This window comes from Vicugna pacos, chromosome 35, assembly GCF_048564905.1.
Source record: "Vicugna pacos chromosome 35, VicPac4, whole genome shotgun sequence".
Lineage (NCBI taxonomy): Eukaryota > Metazoa > Chordata > Mammalia > Artiodactyla > Camelidae > Vicugna > Vicugna pacos.
Window position 1 is genome coordinate 19585017 of NC_133021.1, and position 19530 is coordinate 19604546.

A 19530-nucleotide genomic window follows, 5' to 3' on the forward strand; every position below is an offset into this window, starting at 1 on the left:
CCAGTTACTGTTGAAGCAACATGTTTTCACTTTGTAGTTCACACAATCTCTCCTCCAAGGATGCTTGCTTTCCAGCGTATTTATTGACTTTCCCTTGTTTGTGCTGATACAAGGGTTCAATTTTCTTGTTTGAACACTGGGCTTGGCTTTGGTCTCTATGCACACATTCTAACACCGTCACTGGTCTAAGAGCATCTCTCCTGGGATGTAGCTCAATTTCTGGGCCACGGAATTGACTTTCAGCTTCAGAAAGTTGCTGAGGAAGCACCTTGCCATTATCTTTTGGGTCAGACACCTCAAAATTCATTGTGTCCTGTAAGTGAAACCACTCATCTCTTACTCTTTGAACTGTACACAATAAACTGACATATCACAATTTCCTTTGAAGTGAAAGACTAATCTTCAAGTTTATACAACAAAAAAGCTTGCAATAACTGGATATCTAACTGGAAAAACTTAAGGTGGATACAAATCTCAAACTTTAAACAAGCAGAAATCCCCAAAAGTTCAAAAATTTAATTAAAGACAGTGAATCCATGAAAGTAAAAAAGAAATCACAAAAGAATATTTAAGAAGCTCAGAACTGGAAAGGCTTTTCTTTCTCTGAAATACAACAAACCCAGAAGACTTAAAATAAAAAATTAATAAATCTGACTACACTTAAAAATTATATCTGATATCTAATCTTTACAGCTACCCCCTCAGTAAGAGCCTTAGCTCTGATTATATAACAATTTACCTTCCATTCCTTCATTCAGAAAAGACACAGAGCATCTACTAGATGCCAAGAACACCAAGAAATTAGTAAGTTAAGCTCTAAATGTCATAGTTCATATTTAGGTTGAGATAACTTTTTAAATTTGTTTTAAATGAAAATATAGATTAATTCAAAGGAATATTATAAATAATATTGATGAAACAGTGTTAGAGATATGAAATTTTCACCTAAGGCTAATTTACCTGACTCAGTTTATTCCTTATGCTCTTCAGTTCAAATTCTAGTGGTTGGACAGTGCTTTCAAGTTGCTGTTTTGGGAAAACTTGTTCACTGTATTGTTTCTCCCTTAAAATTAATTTTGTTAGAAAATGAAAAGTTCATTTATGATCTGGTTCTTCACATGCCGGTTTATTACCCTAATGGAATTTCTATGTTCTCATTTTTTTTTCATTTCTAAGTCTCACATTTTAAATTCCTCACTTCAATCTCTTCATAAAGATATATATATATTTGAAAAGTAGCAATGATAAGACATAATGCTACTGAGTTGCAGTCAAGAGTAACTCTGGTGAATAGTGTAGGAAAGAAATTTTGCAATTATTCAGTAAGCTATGAGTTGGAAATTACCCTTTTTTTCCCCACATAGTCATAAATTACTCCTTTATTAGAACAGAGAATTTAGTTACTAATTAAGAGGAGTTGCTGTTTAGAAACAAGTTTATAAGTTCATGAGAAATAAAATTTCAACTTCATGAAATATTACAGGTACTCCTAAATGATCTACAGTGGGAGGTAACATCCACAGATGTCTTTTCCAGAACACAGATCCGCTAATTAGCATAATCCAAGGCGAGGCTGGGGAGTCTACTCCCTGACGCCCTACACTTTATGTTTCTTCTTTTGCAACACTTTGAACTTACCTTGTTGACTATTATTTATTTAGTGAATCATTTTTAAATCCCTTTTGAAACAAGGCAGGATCCATAGTAAGTAATTAAACAATAGAGTAATCTGTGCTTTCAGCATAGACCTTTGAACTGATCTTATCTCTGCATGAGAGAGATGCTGAAGAAACTAACCAGTAATCACTTTCCACTTTACTTTTTATTCCATCTATTCATATGTCAAGAATAAAACTGCATAAATTTTTTTTAAGTTTCTGCCTTGAGAGAAATGTTCATTTCATAATTCTGCAAGTGAGAATGTAAAAGTAATATAAACTTTCTGGAGGACAACATAGAATGAGGCGATATATATATATTGCTGTGTTATTTCCAAGAGTCTCATATTCCACAATACTAAAGAAAATTTCTCCCCTGTAAAATCCCAAAAGGTCAGTTAGCAATGGTAAGACTTCTCCTACATATCTACAGTATTAAATACAGAGTTCAAAGATTTCTTCAAAACCAAGAAATTCAGTACCTCAGACTGCAGAGCTCTCGTTCCCACGCCACATTTTGACGTTCTAACTGTGAATGCATTTCTCTTGCTTCCAAAAGCTCTTTTTGCAGCTTGTTAACCTTACTTTCCATTTTTCTAACTTTTCCTCTAAGCAGTTCACAGTCAGATTCTTTGCATTCTATTAAGCTTCCGAATGAATGAACTGCATTCTGAATTTTCAACAAGGTACCATAATCTGCATTAGGAAGAAAACACAAATAGAAATAAAATGAATGAGTAATTTTTGTGTATGAAGGACTGTGCATTTCGCATTCACTCATCCACACATTGAACAGATGGTGCTGAGCATCTATTCTGTGGAAGACATTCTTCTAAGCTCTGCGGATATTAAAAGAATGACAAAGTAGTATTGTGAACATTATGTAAATAAATCTGACAATTCAGATGAAGTGGGTAAATTCCTCGAAAGAGAGAAATTACAGAAGCTCAATTAAGAAAGAACACATAAGCTAAAAAGCCCTATATCTTAAAAACCAAAATGAAAGTCCTGTTTAAAGACCTGACCACAAAGACAATTCCAGTCCCAATGGTTACACTGCTGAATTCTACCCAACATTTTAGGAAAATTTAATACCAGTTCTACACAAATTCTCCTCAAAAAATGAAGAGGAAGAAATATGTCCTCATTCTACAGAGCTAGCATTAACCTGAATCCAAAACCAGACAAAGATATTACAAGAAAGAAAACTAATGTCATGAAAATGGAGGTAAAAATTCTAAACAAGAGATCAGCAAATTAAATCCAACAATACAGGATAATTCATCACGGCCAAGTGCGGTGTATCCCAACAATGCAGGGCTGTATTAACATGTAAAAATCAATTAATGTTATTCATCATATTAACAAACTAAAAAAGAAACACCATATGATCATGTCAGTGGATAAAAAGAGGCACTTCCCAAACCTCAACATCTATTCCTAATAAAAACTTCCAGCCAACTAGGAACTAAGGGAACGTCTTCACTATGACAAAGATCTGTCCTAACCCTACAGCTGACACCATATGCAATGGTGAAAAATGGAATGCTTTTCCCAGAAGGTGAGGAACCAGACAGGAATGGCTTCTCTTACTCCTCCTACTCAGCACTATACTGGAGCCAGTGCAATCAGGCAAAATAAAGAACCAAAAAGCATCTGGATGGGAAATGAAGAGGTAAAACTGTCTGCTAGTCAGCGGGGAATATGATTACATGGTGCGAGTCAGCTAACTCCAACCTGTGGGCTGGGTTGCTTGCTTTGGTAAATAAAGTTTTACTGAAATACAGTCACGTCCATTAATTTCTGTATTGTCTATGGCTACTCTTGTCGCAACAGTGACAGAGCTGATTAGCTGTGACAGAGAATGTATTTATTGGCTGCAAGTCTTAAATGTGAACTATCTTTAGTAAGACAGTAGTTTAAAGAAGAAAAAGCTTGACCACCTTTGATTACATAGAAAATCTGAGAGAATCCATAAAAAGGCTACTAGAACTAATCAATGGGTTCAGCCAGGTTGGAGGGCACAGAGTCAGCATACAGAAATCAACTGTATTTCTATCATCAGAAACTAAAATTTAAATTATATTATTTTAAAACAAACAAATAAAAATATACTACTTACAACCACACTGAAAAATAAGAAATACAGGTAAACTCATGGAAGATGGAAAGACCCAGACACTAAAAACTCTAAAATATTACTGAGAAAATCAAGGAAGACCTATATAAGTGGAGAAATAAACTTTGTTCAGGGTTAAAAATTCCATATTGTTAAGAAGTCAGTTTTCCCCAAATTAATCTACAGATTCAACATAATCTACATCTAATGTCCAGGACACTAGCAGACTTTTTTTTTTTTCACATTGACAAGCTGATTCTAAAATTCATGTGAAAAGAAGGGTAATAAAATGAAACAAGATGAAGCCAGAGGACTGCGGCCTTTAACCATGGAGCTGTGAGAAGCAGGAGCTGGATTGTAAGCAAGAGGGTAACAAAGATCTGAATTTTAAGAACTATCTAGTAATCATGGTTGCGGTGTAGACCAAGGTTCCAGGAGGTGGAACGGCGGAGAAGAAAGTCCTGAGGTGATTTCAGCGTTCTAGGAGGGAAGCAGTGATGACCTGACCTTGGGTGAAGGCGTAGGGGCAGCAGAGTCAACACAAAGCACAGGGAGTGGGAACGGCCACAGCCCCTGGCTGGCAGCACAGAACACGTCTGATTCTGCTGTAACACAAAGCAGGTTTCTGAGGCGCAGCGGACTGTAACGTATCCGTGCTCTCCGGGGCAGTACTAGGTGCGCACACGTTACCACGAGATACTTAAAAAGGCTGTGTGGTCATGCGGGGGTCCTACCTTTACTCTCCAGGACAAGTCGTTCGATTAGCCTCAGGGTATTCTTATAATTAGGGTAAAGCGACTCGCGGTCCTCGGGAGCTGTTTCCGGTGACAGAGTTAAGTCATCGAGGTCATCCACAGAATTCACCTGCTCTTTGACCTACAAATAAATAATGCTATTTCACAGTGTCTCCAACATAGTTATAAAATATGCTCAGTGTACTGAGGTGATAAATATCCATCTTTTTATGAGAGCACAAACACAGACACTTCTTGAAAGAACTGATTTTTGTCAAAAGGCTAACTTTATCAATAGTGTTTCTAAATTATTTTTACGTAAATGTCTCTACAACAAAGGAGGATTTTCTGTTTTCCCACTCTATCTTTTATGAATTTTTTTTACTACAGGATAATATTTTTATAATTAATATTTTACTATACCTTGTCCTTTTTAGCAGATGTTTTCTTTGAAGACCTAAAAAAAAAAAAAAGCAATTCATTTCAGCCAAATACTAAATATTGAAAATACAAGAAATATGTTAACCTATTATTTTTTATATAAAATCTTTGCATTGATAATTAATTTTCAATAAAAGGGGTTAAACAAAAAATGGAAACCTTAACATTAAAGGACAAAGAAAGTATATCAATTATATTATTAACAAAGTATTAAATTTAGATCAAGCAGACAAACAAAGGAAAAGGAAAAACATAAGGTTACTTGCATTATTTGATAGGAAAAAATATACCAGGATTTTCTTGTTGTTGTCATTTTCAATAAAAACTGGCATTTAAGGCACTAAAACCTATTTGGAAAGTATTACTTAAGTCCTTATATGAAAGAAACCCTTTTCTAATAATCATGAAATTAGCTTTTATGAGGACTTAGTATGCAACCACTATGCATTACTATCAGCACTTCACATGTCTTAAAGACATTTTAATCCTCTCATCAATTCTGGGAGGTAGGTAATACATTAGGTACTTTACCCAGGAAGAAAATGAGGCACAGAAAGGCTAAGTCACTTGCTGAAACCCTATGTCTGCCCAGAATTCCAACCCAGGCAATCTGGCTTCAATACTTGCATTTCACAATATGCTAAGAAAGTAATATTTATTTTTAAGTATTTTTAACTAATATAGTAAGTGAATCTCTATTATTATTCTATGTCTAGGTATAGTTATAAATAATAATTTCTGGGGCATATATCCAGAAGGAACCCTACTTCAAAATGACACCTGCACCCCAATGTTCATAGCACTATTTACAATAGCCAAGACATGGAAACAGTCTAAATGTCCAACAGATGGCTGAATAAAGATGTGGTATATTTATACAATGGAACACTATTCAGCCATAAAAACCGACAACCTAACACCATATGCAGCAACATGGATGTTCCTAGAGAATGTCGTTCTAAGTGAAGTAAGCCAGAAAGAGAAAGAAAAAAAACATATGAGATCACTCATATGTGGAATCTAAAAACAAAAACAAAAACAAAACAAAACATAAAATACAAAACAGAAACAGACTTACAGACATAGAATATAAACTTGTGGTTGCCAAGGGGGCAGAGGGTGGGAAGGGACAGACTGGGATTTCAAAATGTAGAATACATAAACAAGAGTATACTGTACAGCACAGGGAAATATATATAAAATCTTATGGTAGCTCACAGCAAAAAAAAATGTGACAATGAATATATGTATGTTCATGTATAACTGAAAAATTGTGCTCTACACTGGAATTTGACACAACATTGTAAAATGACTATGACTCAATTAAAAAAGTTAAAATAATTGTAATAATAATTTCTGAATCTTAACACCTATTTTTTAAAAATAAAAAGACTTTAGACCTAGGCAATACTGGAAATCACCTTTCAATAAAGATTTCCTTTTGCTAAAGAAATTAATCAGTGGCATTCATTATCCATTCAGCTGTTTGTTCATGCATTTGACATGTCCTTATGGAGCAAACAAAACATGTTAATGACACTTTCGGTACAGGAATGATGGCTTTTGTAATTTAGAACTGAGTAATCCAAAAGTAATCATCTGTGATAGACTGTTAATAGATTATTATTCTATTGTATATAAACAAAACCTTCCCCTTCTTCCTAGAATCTAAACAAATATTAAGTTAATATAATCTGATAGTTTACAATAGCATACAAAACCATAGCCACCCATGATGATACTGTCAAAGACACTATAATATCTAGAATCATCAAGGAATGATTAAACCCTATTCAGTATGGCCTAAGTGTGTGTATAGTTATGATGAGTATACAATTTTAAAAAATCTATGTAAAATAGTGTAACTTTAAAGTCATTATCTGCATATTCAATTGTGTAAGACTATTACACTTCAGAACCAATGAATAAGCCCTTACAACAACTATACATGAATAGATGTTTACTACAATATTTTAAAGATAATGTAACACAATCAATACACTTTCTTATATTGGAAATGCAAACAAGGTTAAACTGAAAAACATGTCTTCTATGGAATCAATTCCAACAGCATAGAGACATGCTCTACAAACTACCATCTTATCATTAAAAAAAAGAGAAAGGGAACCCCCAGGAGCCCCACATCCCCCTTCAGTTATCATCCAGTCCTCTCCTGCCTTCCCAGTGAATGTTCTCTAAGGGGCTGATTAGACCGATTCACTGCAGCCCAGCTTCCATGGGAACGTAATATTGAAACTACTTCTGTTCAAAGGCACTTGTCCTCATCTTAACCTTTTGGCAGTGTTCCTCTGATAGTTGAGAAATCTCTTGCCTAGGCCTTTGCACTATATGATGCTGTTCTATTTCCAGAAAAGGTAATCACTGCCAATATGTCTTCACCTAGAAATAAAGAATTTGTAGATTTTCCCTGCCATGACCTAGATCTCCTTCACTTAAACTGCTGTTGTCATCCATGTGTAGGAGACCACCCGCCAGTGAGGCAGTCTTCTCAAATACATGTGAAGCCACAGATGCTTCTAATGTCCATTTTCCACTTTCATTCTTTACTTCCTTCATAGGCAAGCCAGGAGAGCTACTTTAAAACAATCCATAAAAAAGCCAATTTAAAAAAAAAACTACTAATAAATTTTTAAAAAAACAATTTTTGTAAAATTCCAACTCTTACCCATCTTCAGTCATTTATTAATTCACAGAATGGTTATCAAGTGCCAACCATAGGCAAGGAAATAGAAATTCTTGCTTCAAAGACAGATATACAACTATGATACAATGTGATATGCAAGAGCTGACATATGGAAAGTAATAAGTGAGCATAAGGAAGACTTTACAGAAGAGGGGAAATAAACAGGTCATGAGCGAAAGAGACAGGAGGAAATTATTCTACCTAAGAGATTAGAATGTGAGCACAAAGATTAGGCATTTGGCATCTAGGAGTGTCCTCGGAACCTGGAAGGAAGAGTGCAAAATACACAGAAGCAAGTACAGAGATGAGACTGGGAAGAAATTCTGAACAATACTAGGAAAATAATAATTATCTACTGTTGAACATTGATCTAGGCTTACCTATCAGAATTTCCTTTCTGCAGAGCAGGAAACTGCTGGTCATCAGTTTTTCCCCTCTTCCTCCGCTGAGTTAGTCCTTTATAACAGTTGCCATCACACATGGTTTCTGATGCTTTCAGTTCACCACTTTTGTTCCTGTTCTCTTCTACTTTAACCTTTAGTGAAAGTTTGATACAAAAGGTAATTATTACTTTATTCATGATAAAGACTTTGTTTTCATTCATTTTGTCATTTGACTCAGAGTTTGCCCTGATTTCAATTGATTAAAATATTTTTGTGCTTATTTTAATTTTATCATTTCAAGACATTGAAATGTTTGTAAATTCTGCTTCTTTCTGTTTGAGGAAAAGAAACAGAATTTCCAAACTTTTAAAAAGGCTTTCTTAATGTTGTGCTGTTACATCCACTCTTCTGCATGTGAATGGCAGAGACAGAGAAATAAAAAGACAAAGGCACAAAATTTGTCCTCTTCTGTCTTTACCACCTAGATTTTGTATTAAACAGTCAGATTTAGAAGATGTCACACCTTGGTGCTTCAGTAACAGAAAGGGAACAATTTTCTTTCTGTGCTAAAGCTATCCTTTCCCCACTACTTTTTATAATTCTTCTTTCATTTGGATCCTGGGGTATCAAAAAAGTGGTGTTTAATAAAATATATTAACCCAAGTTTACCAAAAGGAACAGAGTGAAACTGATGAATTGCCAGTTAGTGTGGAATTCTGCAAAAGGAATAATGCTCCCCAATTTCACATTCAATAACCATGACCATTTTGTAGCTACAGGGCATAGGAGTAATGAGTGATCTACCTTAGCCCCACTGTCTACTGATAATGGGAACACAACCAAGAAAGTTTAAGTGATTTGTCCAAAGCCCCTAAAGCAGTGATCTTCAGCATTTCACGGTGTCAAAAGAGATGATACAATTCTATAACACTGAATCTAATAAATTACCAAATAAATTCATCAGATTGATCAGATAAGTTAAAAGTGTGACTTTGGCAAAGCTGGTGGCAGGGCTCATCTCCTTTTTCTATTAAAGGAGAATACCTTCAGATTTCTGTCTATCTTTCACACTCTTTGCACTCACACAAAAGAACACACACACACATTTAAAAAATCCATTACTAGAAGTAAAGAAAACCATTCAGTGCATCTCAAAACTCAAGATTTCTCCTTTGGAGATAAATACTGATTTTTTTTTTTTTTTTTTTTTTTTTGCTGAGGGTTCATACTACCTATATGATAAAATCATCATGTAAAAACTTACTACATTTTATTAAATAATACAATGTAAGGGTCTGACTCAACAGAAACACCCAAGAGTGGTGATTCAAGAATATGTGGGAGCACATGTATTTGTTCTTAAGAATATCTCAAAGTGGCCATGATGGAATTCGAAGTGTTCAGTGATCAGTGAGACAGATAAGCCCGCACTCACTAAAGCGCAATGAATGGATCAGTTTAGTGAGAGTGTGTGCTTATATCCCTTCTCTCATTCACTGCTTCCTTCCCACTCTATGGAAATGTAAATTTTATTTAAGCCAATAGATTAAAAACACAAACAAACAAACAAACCTTGAGCTTATTATACTTCCTAAGCCATTTCACTTGCGTTTATTCTGGCTCAGAAGGTCACGTGCCACACAGCTGAATTACTTTCCCACTTCATATGAAAGACTGACACAGAGACTTATGTTGATTAAGGAACCAAACCCAGGAAAATACTTCCCTGAATTCCTGTTATTTAGATGGCAGAAATAGTCTGTTTCTACACAACTACACAATTGATTTAGATCACCCCCATTATATACATAAGCTATTTTCATAAGTGGAAAATCAGATCAGATATGGATCAGAATGGAAGAGATGATTGATAAAGAGAATAACCAGAGTAGCAGCAAAGGAACCTCTACCTCTTTTTGAAGCTGAATTTTCTTTTTCCAAAGCCAGGAATTCTACTTGTAACGTGCCTACCTCATTCTTAAACCATTGCATATCTTGGTGTAACTCTTTTAGATATACTTTGTTCTGTTACCATTTGATGGAGAAGAACTCACATCTCCTAATTCGGGGTCCATGATTTTAGAGTTATTAGCACCACAGTTATCTGCAAGCGATGGCTACTGGAGCTGGTCTTGTATTGGTTTTGTTTTCTTATAAGTATTTGAAACAGCAGACATATTGTGACTTTTTATCTGAATCATGTGTTTCATCTCACTGGAGCGGGAAAGCCACAAGCCAAAAAGGCTTTTTGGATCACTTACCTGAGGTGCGTGTCCAGTGTCTGATTTCCAGGGGGCACTCTGGCTCCTTTTTTGTTTTCTTTTCGTAACAAATTCTTGGTCTTCTTTCACCATAAGTCGGACTTGGTCCCTTACTTCTTTTTCTCTATCATTATAAAAACCCTCCTCATTTTTATTAAAAACATATTCAGTGTCTGGTTTATCATTTTAAGTTAACTTATTTTCATTTAAATAAAGTTTTGAAGATGACTGGCAACCATACTTTGCCGAACCAGACTTGGAGTAAGATGGAAAAACATTTTCAAGACTGGGTTCTTCGTGTTGAGGGAGCGCCTGGGATCCTGCAGAGACAGAGGCTCCAGGCGCATCTTTTTCCTCAGAATCGCATATATTATTTGTCATATTGGAAGGTAGTTCCTTTAAGTCACCATGTAGTTCAGAGTTGTCATGTAGTGACTCTGCCTTATGATGAAAAGTAACTTTGCATTTTTCACGGATTTTACTGACTTTCTGATTTAACTTCTTTGTGATAAATTTTGTATTATTTTTCCAGTCTAATTTGCCTTTTTTGACCCACATGTCCTCATGCTTCTCCACACAAGAATGTTTTGAAGATACAGGTACGTCCTTTCTGTCCTGTTCCTTATTCATTCCTGGTTCTCCAGGCATTTTTTGCAGATGCACAGGTGAAAGATTAATCTGCCTGATTTGACCTTCCGATTTCTTTTCTTTCACAGTGCATGCTTGTAAAACACATGTATCCTTAAGTAGTCAAGTACAGATAAAGAAAAATTAGAAAATAATTAAAATTTAACAAACTTCTTAATCTATGGCTACTCACAAACTAAGAAGTGAAAAATAACTTGCCTTAGCCTTGAAATAGGAGAAAAATAGGAACTCAGAAACCTAACTTTGTCACTGTTTGTTTGAACTAAACAATTCATACATGTTAAATCTACCAAGAATTAGAGATTAGGTTTTTAACATTACAAAAGCTTCCTCACTAAAAAATATTTCACCTCACATACCTTAAATAGTGAGCCCCTCCAGTGCATGTAAAGATTTTTTTAAATAGGACTAATAACTGGAGAATAGGCAAACTGTAAATTATTATGTGCCAAAATCAATTAACATCAATCAGAAAGAGGAACAAATTCCTGAATTTTAATGCAAACTATATACTATGATAGTGATCTATCTCAATATGTATTATCTGCATCCATCCAGGTGTATTATACTCTAATATTCACTAGTGAGAGTGAATAAAAGAATTTTTAATAAGATTTACTGATTTCGTACCCTGAAATGAAATAAATTAGAAAGGTTTTGTTTGTTCCCTAACAGCAAAGGTCCAATCCTGGAAGGTTTGATTCTCTTCATAGGCAGTTGGGTTGACTCTATGACCCCTATTTCTCCCTGATTGTAGATTCTGAAGTCAATTACATAGAGATCACAAGACAGAAGAAATCTTTCATCTTGGCATCAATGACTTGCAATTTGAAACTGCAAATTTTGGACCACTGGGAATGACTGTTCCTTACATGAAACTTACTCAGTGGCCATCACTGCTATATTGTTTACAATTTCAACTACTTAGTCACATGATTTAATATTTGATATCACCTTCTTTATCATGTGAGGCAGTTATAAAAATGGAAGAAGTAAACAATATTCAGGAAGGTTTTTTGCCTCAATTCCAAGGATAAAGTTTAACTATAAATTATTATAGACCCTAACAATACTTTAAGCTTTGTAACTAGATAAAATGCTATTAAAAACTAAATATTAAATAATTATTTATTGACTCTAAAAATCTAGTTTGAAAGGCAATTTCTTTTGAACTGTGTTATTAAAGCACAGAAAATAATATTAAACCAGAAATTTAAATTTACATTTTTACATACCTGTGACTGGTTGTTTTCACTTCCATCAAGTCCTTCTTGCTCTTCCTTAGATGTCATTTCTAAGTCTAGGTCTGCTGAAAAATGAATATGCTTAATTAAAATTAACTACTTAGAACAGCTAGATAAAAGGCATCATCTTTATAAAAACAGATAAAAAAACATTTCATCAATTGACAGTTTAAATTAAGCTTAATCTTTAGCTGAACAATTACTTTTTTAAGAAATATTTCTAGTTATCTAAAACTTCAACAAAATATTTGGGAAATACTAGATGTTACCAGATTAAAGGCACACAAACATTTCAAAGTTTCATTCGCAAATTCATCCACCAGACATGAACAAAGCAAAGAGAAAGAGAACAAAATTTAAAACTACAGTAGAAATATACAAAGTCACAATAGACTCAATTCTCTACCTCCTAACTACCTTTTTAACAACATACCAAGCTTCAAGAGCAATGCTATTCATGGTTCCCAAAATTACTGTTACTTTTTAAGCTTTTGTCTTTCCTTAATCTGAAATGTTTCCCTCTATTGTTCTGACAAATTCCTTTTCCTCTTTTAAGACTCAGCCTGCTTTGTGAAGTCCTCCTTGATTACAGCTATCTTTCTACAGAGACACAGGGATCTTTTTCCTTGGAGCTACCGTGGTACTTCACAGATTTTTCTAGTGTATCTTCATCAGCTGAGCTGTAAACTATTTCTTTACATGTCTATCCTCTTTGCTCCTATGCTGTAGAGGACAAACTCTTAAAAGTACCTTTGTATAAACAGTCTTTGTATATTTTACTCAATAATTACTTATTGAGCGTCTGCTTTAGCAGTAGGCACTGGAGTTTAAAGAAGAATGTGGATAAAAGGTGTCAGGGATGGCTTTTCTAGAGAGAATGCCTGAGCTGAGACTTCAACAGTGAGGTCAGCCAGCTTCCCAGGAACGCGGGACAGGAAAGGAAGAGAGCATGCAAGGCTGGGCAGGAAGGGAGAGACGCACATGAGAGGGTCAATATTTGTGTGAAATACAGGGCAGGTGAGGAGGGCTTCACCAGCAGCTCAGAACACCAGAGCAAAGGACAGACAGAGGGCGCTAGAGATGGAGAGCCAGGCAGAAGTCAGACCATGAAAGCCTTACCTGTCCCTGTAAGATGCCTGGACATTAATATGCTTTAAAGAGTGTTTCATAGTCATGTGTGCATTTGAGATAGATCACTCTACGTACTGCAGGAGGGATGAATTTAAAGGGCATAAAAATAAATGGAGGGAGACAAATTTGAAGGCATTGATAATGCAAAAAAAAAAAAAAAGATGCAGGCTTGAACTGAGGGAATGTTTCCAGAAATATTTAGGATTTAAGATTATCAGGGCCCAGCACAGAATCTTTATTAAATAAATAAATGCATGACTACTGGGTCCCTGGAGAACTAGACTCTGTTTATTACTTTATAAAAGATATCAACTGAGAAGAGACATGATCTGCATGAACTATTTTCAGTTGCTTCTATTTCTGTTGTAGTTTTTCTGTTTCACATCTTCCCATGTTGAGGGAGCTCATGTAGGTGTCTTAAGTCCTGCTTTCTGGATCTCCCAAGCTCATGAATAAACAAGAGCAAACAAGTCACTTGTTTGGTTTAAAAAAACTTTGAGTTTATAGCTTATAGTCACTACTATAGAAGATAATTGAGAGTCTTTTTAAATATGACATTAATTCTACAGATAAGGAAAGAAAAGAAGATAAAACTATAGGAGTAGAAAAAATATTGTACGATTTATTACTACAGCTCTGATCATATCACTGATTAAGGTACTAAATTAATTGATATATAAAGTAGAACACATACTAGATGTGGTTAACCAACAGACTGGGTATCCTAGAAGAACTAGAATTGATATTCCATACATTATTTTTAAGTGATAAAGCACTCCTTAAAAACCAATATCCTTTTTGACCGATCAATCCATCAAAAATAATAAAAGAAGCTGATATACTATGTGGACAGTTAAAAAGGAGGTTCTGTGTAGCAAATTCCCAATGACTGCCACTACTGCTGGGAAAGCCAATTCTAAAATACAGAAAGTCATAGAATATACTAGAAATATTTTGATATTTATTTGCAGAGGTGCTTTTTCAGTTACACTGAATATAGCTGTAACTAATGCTTATAAATTCAGAGCTAGATAAAAATGAAGCTAAGAAGCCATACTTTGAGAAGGGAATCTTTGGATGTCCACCTTGGTTTCCCAACCAGTCACAAAGCTCTAGACACCATCCTCCTCCTACCCGCTCCCAGGACTGTGCTGAATACTAGTCTGAACGGACTCACTTTCTCCTAACCCTCTTTGCTATTTCATATGCTGCTTTGGTCAGAGGATGAATGTAAATGTCATGCCAAAAGGTACTGTCTGCTTGTAGGTTGCATAGAAGGAGTAAACACAAAGGCGATCCTGCCACAAAGTGATTTCTGCAAAGTCAGAGTGTGGTGAAGCCACGCACAGGTGGACTATGGCTAGCTCTCTGTGCTGCTTTATTACCTTCTTTGCTGTTTCTGTTCTCTGGCAGCTGTGATTCATGCAGGCCACGGAGTGCTGCATTTTCTGACAGAGACACGGCTCCAATATTCATCTGGTCTTTATCTACCGGGGCCGTCTGCCTCAGTTCTGTGGGTGCTGACTGGTTTGTGGTCACTGATTGTGATACCAGCAGACATTTATCGACTTTCAAGTGCTTGGTTCTTTGACCAGCCACATTATTGGGTCTCCAACTAGTAGAATCCCAGTCTGAAGAATCCAAAAACAAAGTTTCCACTTATTAGAATGTGAATAACAATACAAGCTTGACTAACTTGTACGAATTCTCTTTCCAGAGCAGCAGCCCCACGTCCGCAGCCCCACATCCTCCTCTCCCCCCAGACACACTGCTCCTTCCCAGCTGGTTGTACTTTACATGTCACTGCTGTTCACATAGGGAACCACTGTCTCTCTTTTTTCTACTTTTAATTCTCGAGTATTACTTATTTGGATTCACTCACACTCTCTATTAAACAGTCTATATTCCATAAGAGCTTTATGAATAATTATGATTCTTCAACATATGAATTTTTTCATTAACAAACTGTATGTCTAACCAGCCATTTACTGGACTTATAAATATGCATGGCAGTACTGTGTCCTAGAGACATGGGCTTTAAGAAAACTTACTGAATGGTACTACTTTAATTAAATGAGACCGTCTTTCCTCAATGTACCAATATCTTCAGAATTCTTTCCTTAAGGCTTGGATAAACATCATAAATTTATTTAAGAAAGGATAGCCTTGAGTGACTAATTTTTTCCATATAAAAATAGGATAAGTCTAGGTACAAACTAGACCCAAAGAGTACAGGGTGCCACGAGACAGGAAATATGCAGCAAAAATGTTTTCCTTTTTTTAAAAGAATTAAGTTGTCAGATTTAAACTTTTTAAGACAAGTTAAAGAAAAAAAGGTAAGAAATGTAGAAGTGAATTTTAAAGCCCATTTCATCACAAGGGTCCCTTTATCATTTCACATCCATGAATCCTGTTTAAAACAGCAGTTCTCACGTGTCATCTGAGAAGCCCTGGAGCCCCAAGTTCCCTCCATCTAGGGAGTCCACGAGGTCAAAACTATTTTCACAATAATACTGAATGCTATTTTCATTCTCATTCTCCGTTAAGTGTGCAGTGGAGGTTTCCAGATATATGACATGTGATAACATCATAGCTCTAATGACTAATGGAATGTTTGTGTGTGCTTGTATTTTAAATCTTTCAGTTTTATTTTCTAAAATACTAAACATCAATAGATACAAACCAGTTAAAAGTTCTTTGGAATTCCCAATAATTTTTAATAGTATAAAAAGAATCCTAAGCTCCAAAACTTTCAGGGTTATTGTTTTAAAAGATCGTGTCTACCAAATATTAAGGTAGGACTAAATACTTCCATCATTTTTAATAATCAAAGACACCACCCCCTCCCCCCCACACACACTGCTAATCAAAACATCCAGTTGGCTTAAGATCTTCGGGGTAGGGAAATAGCTCAGTGGTAGAGCACATGCTTAGCATGCACAAGGTCCTGGGTTCAATCCCTAGGACCTCCATTAATAAATAAATACAGAAATAAATAAATATGATCAATGTGACAGCACTGAAATAATTAAAGTGAAATATGACTGACATGTTAGCAAGTGAAGCTTTACCCTATGTAAAGGTCAGAATTCAGTTAAGCATTTTAAAACTCTGGAAAAACCTTAGAACCTAATAATCAATCTCTCAGAATCCCTAAGAAATATAGGGATTCCAAACTGAGCACTACAGTGTCTCCCAGCATCAATAGAAACATCTGAGTCAAAGCTGACATTTTAAAAAATCTTTTTCTTATGCTTATATATTTTTTTAATCATGGATGCCAATAATAACATCTGCCTTATTTATGTCATCTTTCAATTAAATTTGAAAAAATGAAAGGAATTAGGAATAAGAAGACTGTACTTCATTTCAGAGTTAAATTTGTATTACAAAATTTACCTGATTTGAATGTTTGTAAATTCTTCATTCCTCCTGTTTTATTAGGAAGAGAATCTTTCACTCCAACTGCAGGCTGAATGGTTTTTGAAACAAACTGATTAATAATGTACATTTGATACAACCTGTAGCAATAATTCAAGGGAGGGAGGGTCTAGCTCAGTGGCAGAGTGCCTGCTTAGCAGTGCATGAGGTCCTAGGCTAAATTCCCAGTACCCACATTAAAAAAAATAATTCAAGATAAAAGTATTAAAGTTTTTACCTTCAAGTGAGGATGCATTTCAGTAGAATCTAAAAGCCAAAAGGGACACATAATCAATTACATGTAAATATGAAAGCCAACTATCCATTCATGCAGAGTTAGTACTGAGTGCAATCCTCATGCTTGCTTTGGAAATGAACACATTAGGTTTCGGTGTTTTGTTTTTGAGGGGCAGTTAGGACAGCAACAAGACAGAAATATGAATCCATTATAGATGCTGAATAAAGAACAGGAATATAGGTTTAACAAAACATGCAGTTAAGATTTCAAAAGTACGATTATGTTTCAAATGACTTTATAAAATAGAAACGTGCACATATACCAATGCGAACATGCAGCCTGAGGAGGAGAAAAGCCATCTTTAATCAGAAGAACAAATCATGGCTCCAAGAAGACAAATGTGAAAGCTGATGGTAAAATGCAACAGCACAGCTTTAATGCGACTGACACCATTAGACTACAAGTATTTATCATGCTCTTCAATTTGTCCTATAATTTAGGAAGTCCACAGTTGTGATGGCAGTTCATTTGAATGTGCAATTCACTTATCATCAGAGAAAGTGTGATGAATTGATCAGCTTGGATACACACTTGTAGAATAATAGCTCATAAAAATATTCATTTTTTTCCATACCCACATGGGCTATTGGTATGCCTACATTTCTTGGATCCTCTAGCCATCAAAGTTTCTTGATCCACTCATGCAAGAAAGAATGTATACTGAGTTTTCAGTATTGAAATCTGATGATCAAAAATAAAATATAATTGCCACAGAATTATTAGATATTAAAAGTCTTTTATATTTCAAAACCTGTGTAGTATTCACTGAAAAGAACAACTTTAACATTTATGGAATGAACCTTATTAATTTCTTTTGCTTCCTCTAAACACAAGTCTACCCTCTGAGCGTGGTCTGAAGAGCGGCAACAAGGGCATCACCTGAGCTTGTTAGAAACGCAGACCCACTGCTCAGAATGTGCACTTTTCACTGGGTGACTGAGTAAAATTTGAGAAACTCTGGTCTATACCGCGTCTGCTTCTACAGCACTTGGACTTAACTGATCCTTCTGAAATCCAGCCTCACGCGCCTCACTGTAACACTTCCCCAAAAGCTGCATCAGAAGTTGCAGACTTTCCAACGGACTCTTTACCAGGCTCCAGCTCCCCTGACCTCCCCGGATGCACCCTGCTCTCTTCCTCTTTCCCACTCTTCTGTTGGCCTATGAGACACCATCCTATAAGGCAGCAACACGCTGCATGACATGAAGGTCCAGACATTGAGAGCTGACTACACATGCCTGTGCTCACCCACGGCAGGTACCCCCAGCTCTGCGTGATCAGGTACCGCAGTCCTCACTGCCTTCCTAATGATCAGGGGGCGGGGGAGTGGAACATTCTGCTGTGCTTCCCAGACAAGCTTTGGTGCTGGAAGAAGCTCACTTCACATCCATCTCACATTTCAAATACTCTTCTCTTCCTTCATCCAAAGAACTATTCTACATTATCACCTCCTGTCAGAGACCCCCCTCCTTTTCCTTCATTTACTCCCCTCCTCCCTGCCTCTCTCATTTTTTGCTCCCTCCTTCTCTTCTCCTGGTTTCCTGACTGTCCTCAGGTCAAAGAGCATCTTGAAAGAAAACTAACAACTGAGCTCCTCAAACAGCATTCTAGTTTAAACTGTTGCTGATTAAGAAATATAGGAAATATATAGAAAAACATCCGATAAGATATACAATCTACCTCCTTTTCTCCTCTTTTTTTCTCACTGTACGTTCAACAGGTGATTTTATTTGGCTGAGAGAATATATCCAAATTCATGTTTTAAATCAACATTCTGTCAAATGACTTTTTTATAAAATACAGTGCTTACTTTCTATTTGTCCATTTAATGTATTTTTTTCTCCTTGACCTGCAGCTCCAGATAACTGATCAACATGGTTTGGTAGTTGAATCTTGGAGGTACTCTGTTAAAATTAATATTAATAATGAGTTGCATAAAGATTTCCTAATCCCATTCTAAGAAAATACTTGTGTTTCCTACCTTATTATTATTATTTTTAATTTCCTACTTTAAAAGCAATTAGATTTAAAAGCAAGATAAGCGTATCCTAGAAACCCAAACATTTAAATAGAAAATTTCATATACACTCTCTAGATCAAGTCTACCTTTTATCTTCAGTTGGCTTTTGACTCTGTAAACTGAGCATGGAAATCCAGAGCAAATATTTTCACAGACAAAATACTGACATGTGCAGATTTCAACAAAGAATTAACTTCAAAACACCTAATTCCATTTTGCATTCCTCAACAAAAGAAAAGGACTTTTTTTAAAAATGCATATTTTTATATGTATAACTGAATTGCTTTTTTGTACACTTGAAACTATCATTATAAACTGACTACACTTCAATAAAAAATAAAATTAAAAATATACATATTTAAATATATTCTTTAATAAGTATACGTGCTATAAATTTAAAATGTTTCTTAGGGCAGGTATTGTCTTTAGTATTAAAATAACATACTTGGCATGAAAAGAAGCCTTGGAG

General features: G+C 35.5%; 2 protein-coding genes across 2 annotated transcripts in view; both read right to left on the reverse strand.

The window, feature by feature from the left end:
• Positions 1–10482, reverse strand: LOC140691474 (ankyrin repeat domain-containing protein 26). The gene is made up of 7 exons (XM_072955107.1): positions 10301–10482; positions 8037–8191; positions 4935–4968; positions 4512–4653; positions 2141–2354; positions 961–1063; positions 1–313 (listed from the first exon to the last, which is right to left on the reverse strand). Exons 1-7 carry the CDS (start codon positions 10391–10393, stop codon positions 5–7), a joined length of 1050 nt encoding a protein of 349 aa, XP_072811208.1. The 5' UTR covers positions 10394–10482; the 3' UTR covers positions 1–4.
• The window catches only part of LOC107035236 (uncharacterized), a 23943-nt gene continuing 14820 nt past the window's right edge, over positions 10408–19530 (reverse strand). The window contains exons 11-16 of the mRNA XM_072954979.1: positions 18852–18945; positions 16982–17010; positions 16723–16795; positions 14709–14954; positions 12184–12257; positions 10408–11041 (exon numbers count right to left, since the gene is read on the reverse strand). Of these exons, the coding sequence (XP_072811080.1) occupies positions 10487–11041; positions 12184–12257; positions 14709–14954; positions 16723–16795; positions 16982–17010; positions 18852–18945 (1071 nt within the window). The 3' untranslated portion in view covers positions 10408–10486. The remainder of the gene's footprint in view (positions 11042–12183; positions 12258–14708; positions 14955–16722; positions 16796–16981; positions 17011–18851; positions 18946–19530) is intronic.